General features: G+C 30.7%; 1 protein-coding gene across 7 annotated transcripts in view; it reads right to left on the bottom strand.

The window, feature by feature from the left end:
* Window positions 1–1,110: 1,110 nt before the first annotated feature.
* Window positions 1,111–8,966, bottom strand: part of LOC127731874 (ankyrin repeat domain-containing protein 50-like) — a 109,447-nt gene continuing 101,591 nt past the window's right edge. For 4 of the 7 annotated variants that reach the window (XR_007995864.1, XR_007995859.1, XR_007995861.1 and 1 more), the window contains 3 exons: window positions 7,914–7,997; window positions 2,547–2,645; window positions 1,230–1,327 (listed from right to left, as the gene is read on the bottom strand). Coding sequence is in view for 1 of the 7 variants with exons in the window: in XM_052240743.1 (XP_052096703.1) it covers window positions 1,166–1,327; window positions 2,547–2,645; window positions 7,914–7,997 (345 nt within the window). In the remaining 6 variants the exon portion in view is untranslated. Of the gene's footprint in view, window positions 1,328–1,891; window positions 1,987–2,546; window positions 2,646–7,913; window positions 7,998–8,966 lie in introns of those variants that run through there. The other 3 variants (XM_052240743.1, XR_007995860.1, XR_007995863.1) reach the window with 3 other exon arrangements.

Below are 8,966 nucleotides of genomic sequence, written 5' to 3'. Positions count from 1 at the left end.
ATGTGTATACCCCATCCAAACCTTCCTATTCCTGTATATTCCATTCACACTCTCCTATATGTGTATACCCCATCCACACCCTCCTATATGTCTATACCCCATCCACACCCTTCTATATGTGTATACCCCATCCACCCCTCCTATATCTGTATTACCCCTCCACACCCTCCTAAATCTCCATACCCCATCCACACCCTCCTATATGTGTATACCCTATCCACACCATCCTATATGTGTATACCCCATCCTCACCCTCCTGTATGTGTATACCCCATATACACCCTCCTATATCTGCATACCCTATACACACCCTCCTATGTCTGTATCCACACCCTCCATAAAACTTTTTCATATCTTAAGTTAAATTTAAAGGATCAGATGACTTTTGACTATTGCCTTGAAAAAGAATCAATTTGACCAACCATATCTTATACATCATTTTAGTGATTCATTAAAATAGTTGAACACTGGTCAAATACTATAAAATATTACCTTATGTGATTTAACCAAGGGACTGGCACCTCCTTCTACCAGACATCTTGTGATCTGTAGATATCCATACACAGCAGCCCAATGTAAAGCTGTGTATCCATCCATCTATAATATAACCAAATAACATGTCAATATTATGGACAATACTTTGTTATCAATATCAAAAATATACAACATATCCTACAACTGACATAAAAACTTGTCTGATAAACTGGACAATGTTGTGTAATAAATATAAACAAAATATATATCACATGAATCAGTGGTCAAAACTGAATAAAATGACCAGTCACACTTGTATTTATATTCTATATAAACAATAAATAAACATGTTTTGTTGTGAAATGTCAAAACTTCCATTAAACCTGATATCTTAAAAAAAAAATTTTTTTCAAGAAATGTGTAAAATAATTATATCAATGGATTCAGTAGAACAAAACAAGCAAAATGAGACCCCACTTTATATGATTCTTACACATATTTATTCATTAAAACTGTCTAATTAACAACAGGATTTAGTGTAGATTCAGTGTAATCATTCATTTTAATAAAATAATTTTTTTAAAGAAACATGAAAAGGAGTAATATTTTCTGATTCAGAACAATAGTACGAGTAAAATGAGACCCCACTTGATATAATTATTACAAATATTTGTTCATTAAAACTGTCTGATTAACAACATGATTTTGTGTTGATTAATAGTAATGTGATCAGACTAAGTAGATAACATACTGATGTTGTGGTGTCGATCTTACATCCTGTATCAATGAGAAGTCTACAGACCTCCAGGTGTCCTCCCCCGGCAGCCAACATTAATGCTGTCCATCCACCACCCTGGAATAATACAACTGACATCAAAACTTGTCTGATAAACTGGACAATGTTGTGTAATAAATATAAACAAAATATATATCACATGAATCAGTGGTCAAAACTGAATAAAATGACCAGTCACACTTGTATTTATATTCTATATAAACAATAAATAAACATGTTTTGTTGTGAAATGTCAAAACTTCCATTAAACCTGATATCTTAAAAAAAAAATTTTTTCAAGAAATGTGTAAAATAATTATATCAATGGATTCAGTAGAACAAAACAAGCAAAATGAGACCCCACTTTATATGATTCTTACACATATTTATTCATTAAAACTGTCTAATTAACAACAGGATTTAGTGTAGATTCAGTGTAATCATTCATTTTAATAAAATAATTTTTTTAAAGAAACATGAAAAGGAGATATATTTTCTGATTCAGAACAATAATATGAGTAAAATGAGACCCCACTTGATATAATTATTACAAATATTTGTTCATTAAAACTGTCTGATTAACAACATGATTTAGTGTTGATTAATAGTAATGTGATCAGACTAAGTAGATAACATACTGTTGTGGTGTTGATCTTACATCCTGTATCAATGAGAAGTCTACAGACCTCCAGTCGTCCTCTCCTGGCGGCCAACATTAATGCTGTCTCTCCATCCTCCTGGAATAATACAACTGACATCAAAACTTGTCTGATAAACTGGACAATGTTGTGTAATAAATATAAACAAAATATATATCATATGAATCAGTGGTCAAAACTGAATAAAATGACCAGTCACACTTGTATTTATATTGTATATAAACAATAAATAAACATGTTTTGTTGTGAAATGTCAAAACTTCCATTAAACCTGATATCTTAAAAAAAAAAATTTTTCAAGAAATGTGTAAAATAATTATATCAATTGATTCAGTAGAACAAAACAAGCAAAATGAGACCCCACTTTATATGATTCTTACACATATTTATTCATTAAAACTGTCTAATTAACAACAGGATTTAGTGTAGATTCAGTGTAATCATTCATTTTAATAAAATAATTTTTTTAAAGAAACATGAAAAGGAGATATATTTTCTGATTCAGAACAATAATATGAGTAAAATGAGACCCCACTTGATATAATTATTACAAATATTTGTTCATTAAAACTGTCTGATTAACAACATGATTTTGTGTTGATTAATAGTAATGTGATCAGACTAAGTAGATAACATACATCTGTGTTGTCGATCTTACATCCTGTATCAATGAGAAGTCTACAGACCTCCAGTCGTCCTCTCCTGGCGGCCAACATTAATGCTGTCTCTCCATCCTCCTGGAATAATACAACTGACATCAAAACTTGTCTGATAAACTGGACAATGTTGTGTAATAAATATAAACAAAATATATATCATATGAATCAGTGGTCAAAACTGAATAAAATGACCAGTCACACTTGTATTTATATTGTATATAAACAATAAATAAACATGTTTTGTTTTGAAATGTCAAAACTTCCATTAAACCTGATATCTAAAAAAAAAATTTTTTTTCAAGAAATGTGTTAAATAATTATATCAATGGATTCAGTAGAACAAAACAAACAAAATGAGATCCCACTTTATATGATTCTTACACATATCTGTTCATTAAACCTGTCTAATTAACAACAGGATTTAGTGTAGATTCAGTATAATCATTCATTTTAATAAAATATTTTTTTTAAAGAAACATGAAAAGGAGTTATATTTTCTGATTCAGAACAATAATATGAGTAAAATGAGACCCCACTTGATATAATTATTACAAATATTTGTTCATTAAAACTGTCTGATTAACAACATGATTTAGTGTAGATTCAGTATAATCATGATAACAGGTATGTTTCACATTCAGTGTTGTACTTTGATAACAGGTATGTTTCACATTCAGTGTTATGTTTGATAATAGGTATGTTTCACATTCAGTGTTATGTTTGATAATAGGTATGTTTCACATTCAGTGTTGTGCTTTGATAATAGGTATGTTTCACATTCAGTGTTGTGTTTTATAATAGGTATGCTTCACATTCAGTGTTGTGTTTGATAATAGGTATGTTTCACATTCAGTGTTATGTTTGATAATAGGTATGTTTCACATTCAGTGTTGTGCTTTGATAATATGTATGTTTCACATTCAGTGATGTGCTTTGATAATATGTTTGTTTCACATTCAGTGATGTGCTTTGATAATATGTATGTTTCACATTCAGTGTTATGTTTGATAATAGGTATGTTTCACATTCAGTGTTATGTTTGATAACAGGTATGTTTCACATTCAGTGTTGTGTGTTTGATAATAGGTATGTTTCACATTCAGTGTTATGTTTCATAATAGGTATGTTTCACATTCAGTGTTATGTTTGATAATAGGTATGTTTCACATTCAGTGTTATGTTTGATAACAGGTATGTTTCACATTCAGTGATGTGCTTTGATAATAGGTATGTTTCACATTCAGTGATGTGCTTTGATAATAGGTATGTTTCACATTCAGTGATGTGTTTGATAATAGGTATGTTTCACATTCAGTGTTGTGTTTGATTACAGTGTTTCACATTCAGTGTTGTGTTTGATAATAGGTATGTTTCACATTCAGTGATGTGCTTTGATAATAGGTATGTTTCACATTCAGTGTTATGCTTGATAATAGGTATGTTTCACATTCAGTGTTATGTTTGATTACAGGTATGTTTCACATTTAGTGTTATGTTTGATAATAGGTATGTTTCACATTCAGTGATGTGCTTTGATAATAGGTATGTTTCACATTCAGTGTTGTGTTTGATAATAGGTATGTTTCACATTCAGTGTTGTGTTTTATAATAGGTATGTTTCACATTCAGTGATGTGCTTTGATAATATGTATGTTTCACATTCAGTGTTGTGTTTGGTCATAGGTATGTTTCACATTCAGTGATGTGCTTTGATAATAGGTATGTTTCACATTCAGTGTTGTGCTTTGATAATAGGTATGTTCCACATTCAGTGTTGTGCTTTGATAACAGATATGTTTCACATTCAGTATTGTGTTTTATAATATGTATGCTTCACATTCAGTGTTGTGTTTGATAATAGGTATGTTTCACATTCAGTGTTATGTTTGATAATAGGTATGTTTCATTTTCATTGTTGTGTTTGATAATATGTATGTTTCACATTCAGTGATGTGCTTTGATAATATGTTTGTTTCACATTCAGTGATGTGTTTGATAACATGCATGTTTCACATTCAGTGTTATGTTTGATAACAGGTATGTTTCACATTCAGTGTTGTGTTTGATAATAGGTATGTTTCACATTCAGTGTTATGTTTGATAATAGGTATGTTTCACATTCAGTGTTATGTTTGATAATAGATATGTTTCACATTCAGTGTTATGTTTGATAACAGGTATGTTTCACATTTAGTGTTATGTTTGATAATAGGTATGTTTCACATTCAGTGATGTGCTTTGATAATAGGTATGTTTCACATTCAGTGATGTGTTTGATAATAGGTATGTTTCACATTCAGTGTTGTGTTTGATTACAGTGTTTCACATTCAGTGTTGTGTTTGATAATAGGCATGTTTCACATTCAGTGATGTGCTTTGATAATAGGTATGTTTCACATTCAGTGTTATGTTTGATAATAGGTATGCTTCACATTCAGTGTTATGTTTGATAACAGGTATGTTTCACTTTTAGTGTTATGTTTGATAATAGGTATGTTTCACATTCAGTGATGTGCTTTGATAATAGGTATGTTTCACATTCAGTGTTGTGTTTGATAATAGGTATGTTTCACATTCAGTGTTGTGTTTTATAATAGGTATGTTTCACATAATTCAGTGATGTCCTTTGATAATATGTATGTTTCACATTCAGTGTTGTGTTTGGTAATAGGTATGTTTCACATTCAGTGATGTGCTTTGATAATAGGTATGTTTCACATTCAGTGTTGTGCTTTGATAATAGGTATGTTCCACATTCAGTGTTGTGCTTTGATAATAGATATGTTTCACATTCAGTATTGTGTTTGATAATAGGTATGTTTCACATTCAGTGTTGTGTTTGATAATAGGTATGTTTCACTTTCAGTGTTATGTTGAATAATAGGTATGTTTCATTTTCATTGTTGTGTTTGATAATAGGTATGTTTCACATGTTTTGAAGTGACTAACAGTTGTGTGTTTTATTCTGTTGATGTTCTTACTGTCATGTTTTGAAGTGACTAACAGTTGTGTGTTTTATTCTGTTTATGTTCTTACTGTCATGTTTTGAAGTGACTAACAGTTGTGTGTTTTATTCTGTTGATGTTCTTACTGTCATGTTATGAAGTGACTAACAGTTGTGTATTTTATTCTGTTGATGTTCTTACTGTCATGTTTTGAAGTGACTAACAGTTGTGTGTTTTATTCTGTTTATGTTCTTACTGTTATGTTTTGAAGTAACTAACAGTTATGTGTTTTATTCTGTCAATGTTCTTACTGAAATGTTTTGAAGTGACTAACAGTTGTATGTTTTAATCTGTTTATGTTCTTACTGTCATGTTTTGAAGTGACTAACAGTTGTGTGTTTTATTCTGTTTATGTTCTTACTGACATGTTTTGAAGTGACTAACAGTTGTGTGTTTTATTCTGTTTATGTTCTTACTGTCATGTTTTGAAGTGACTAACAGTTATGTGTTTTATTCCGTTTATGTTCTTACTGTTATGTTTTGAAGTGACTAACAGTTGTGTGTTTTATTCTGTTTATGTTCTTACTGACATGTTATGAAGTGACTAACAGTTGTGTGTTTTATTCTGTTTATGTTCTTACTGTTATGTTTTGAAGTGACTAACAGTTGTGTGTTTTATTCTGTTGATGTTCTTACTGTTATGTTTTGAAGTGACTAACAGTTGTGCGTTTTATTCCGTTTATGTTCTTACTGTTATGTTTTGAAGTGACTAACAGTTGTGTGTTTTATTCTGTTTATGTTCTTACTGTCATGTTTTGAAGTGACTTACAGTTGTGTATTTTATTCTGTTTATGTTCTTACTATTATGTTTTGAAGTGACTAACAGTTGTGTGTTTTATTCTGTTTATGTTCTTACTATTATGTTTTGAAGTGATTAACAGTTGTGTATTTTATTCTGTTTATGTTCTTACTGTCATGTTTTGAAGTGACTAACAGTTGTGTGTTTTATTCTGTTTATGTTCTTACTATTATGTTTTGAAGTGATTAACAGTTGTGTATTTTATTCTGTTTATGTTCTTACTGTCATGTTTTGAAGTGACTAACAGTTGTGTGTTTTATTCTGTTTATGTTCTTACTGTCATGTTTTGAAGTGATTAACAGTTGTGTATTTTATTCTGTTTATGTTCTTACTGTCATGTTTTGAAGTGACTAACAGTTGTGTGTTTTATTCTGTTTATGTTCTTACTGTCATGTTTTGAAGTGACTAACAGTTGTGTATTTTATTCTGTCTATGTTCTTACTGAGATGTTTTGAAGTGACTAACAGTTGTGTGTTTTATTCTGTTTATGTTCTTACTGTCATGTTTTGAAGTGACTAACAGTTGTGTGTTTTATTCTGTTTATGTTCTTACTGTCATGTTTTGAAGTGACTAACAGTTGTGTGTTTTATTCTGTTGATGTTCTTACTGTTATGTTTTGAAGTGACTAACAGTTGTGTGTCTTATTCTGTTTATGTTCTCACTGTTATGTTTTGAAGTGACTAACAGTTGTGTGTTTTATTCTGTTTATGTTCTTACTGTCATGTTTTGAAGTGACTAACAGTTATGTGTTTCATTCTGTGTATGTGCTCACTGTTATGTTTTGAAGTGACTAACAGTTGTGCGTTTTATTCTGTTTATGTTCTTACTGTCATGTTTTGAAGTGACTTACAGTTGTGTATTTTATTCTGTTGATGTTCTTACTGTCATGTTTTGAAGTGACTTAACATTTGTGTGTTTTATTCTGTTTATGTTCTTACTGTCATGTTTTGAAGTGACTAACAGTTGTGTGTTTTATTCTGTTTATGTTCTTACTGTTATGTTTTGAAGTGACTAACAGTTGTGTATTTTATTCTGTTTATGTTCTTACTGTCATGTTATGAAGTGACTAACAGTTGTGTATTTTATTCTGTTTATGTTCTTACTGAGATGTTTTGAAGTGACTAACAGTTGTGTGTTTTATTCTGTTTATGTTCTTACTGTCATGTTTTGAAGTGACTAACAGTTGTGTGTTTTATTCTGTCAATGTTCTTACTGTCATGTTTTGAAGTGACTTGCAGTTGTGATTTATACTGTATTAATCTGCTGTATTGTTAACCAGCAAGGTTAAAGTTATTTAAAGTGTTTTGTACTTTTTATGTTCAACTGACAGGTTTTGAAGTAACATGCAATTGTATTTCATTCTATTACAATTTGCTGTATTTTGAAGTAACATGTAGTTATGTGATTTATATTGCTCAAGTAAGATCTACTATGTTCTGAAGTTGTCTGTAGTTGTGTGGTTTTTTTTTACTGTACATAATTAATTTGCTCTAGTACTAATTTGGATGTTACTACTGTACCTAATGAGACTGTTTTACTTACATTTTGATAATCAATGTCTGCTTTATTCTCTAGGCTTAATTTTAAAGCACCTATATCTCCATTCCCAGCATCTGCAAGAAGTTTCTGTAAGTAAAACATAGATTTTACATTTAATAGATTGTAATGAAAAATAAATGAAACAACTGTTAAATAAACCAATAATTATTTATTATCCTGCATGACAAATAACTATATAAATCGGGGGTATCCTCACTTCAAATAACATTCAGGCAGAGAGGATATGTACCGATTATCAGGTTGCCTGCATATTGACATTGTTAAGAATCAGCTGTGATTCACAATATGAAGCTTTTTTCATGGGAGCACAGCGAATGAGTTCAGAGGCTTCATATTGTGTCGAGCAGCTAACATTTTACAATATAAATTAAATATCATCAAAATGATGGCAATCTGTAAATCGATTTATCCGATTGTATTTGTGTATTTTGCATTATAGAAACAAGTGTTTTCTTTGTTTCACCAGCAAACCGGAAAATGACTTGATACGTTCGGGTCAAACTTATCCTTTCCTTGAGATATTATGGTGTCTGGGAGACACAAATGATGCCCTCACAGATGCAAAGTGTTATTTTAACATACACAAAGTTGAGCATGGGAGCACATAGGTCTATGGTTCACTGTAGGAGGAGTTATCTGGAAACGCTATGCGCCTCTTAAATATGCAAATATATACTCCAAAAATGATAAAGTTCAACTATCTCCCAAAAGAGCAAATATTAATCAAAATCTAAACCCTGATGACATGCACACCTTCAATATATGTTCAAACAGCCAGCAAAGTTAAAACTTCCTAGCATTCAAACTGTAGGAGGAGTTATCTGGAACAACTATATACCCATAATGGGACGGAAGGACAGACAGGGGTAAAACAATATGCCCCCAACTTTCAGTTGATGGGGCATAAAAAAAACTTTTGGATAACAATTTGTTATAACAATGTGCATTGTGTCAATTTACACTTTATACCATAAAATAGATATGTTTTTTTTCAACTAATGAACTTAACAATTGCAAGAGGAGAGAACTTCTGTA

Source organism: Mytilus californianus, unplaced genomic scaffold (genome assembly GCF_021869535.1).
Source record: "Mytilus californianus isolate M0D057914Y unplaced genomic scaffold, xbMytCali1.0.p SCAF_21, whole genome shotgun sequence".
Lineage (NCBI taxonomy): Eukaryota > Metazoa > Mollusca > Bivalvia > Mytilida > Mytilidae > Mytilus > Mytilus californianus.
The sequence above is the reverse complement of the archived record's forward strand: the minus strand, read 5'-3'. Positions and strand labels throughout refer to the sequence as shown.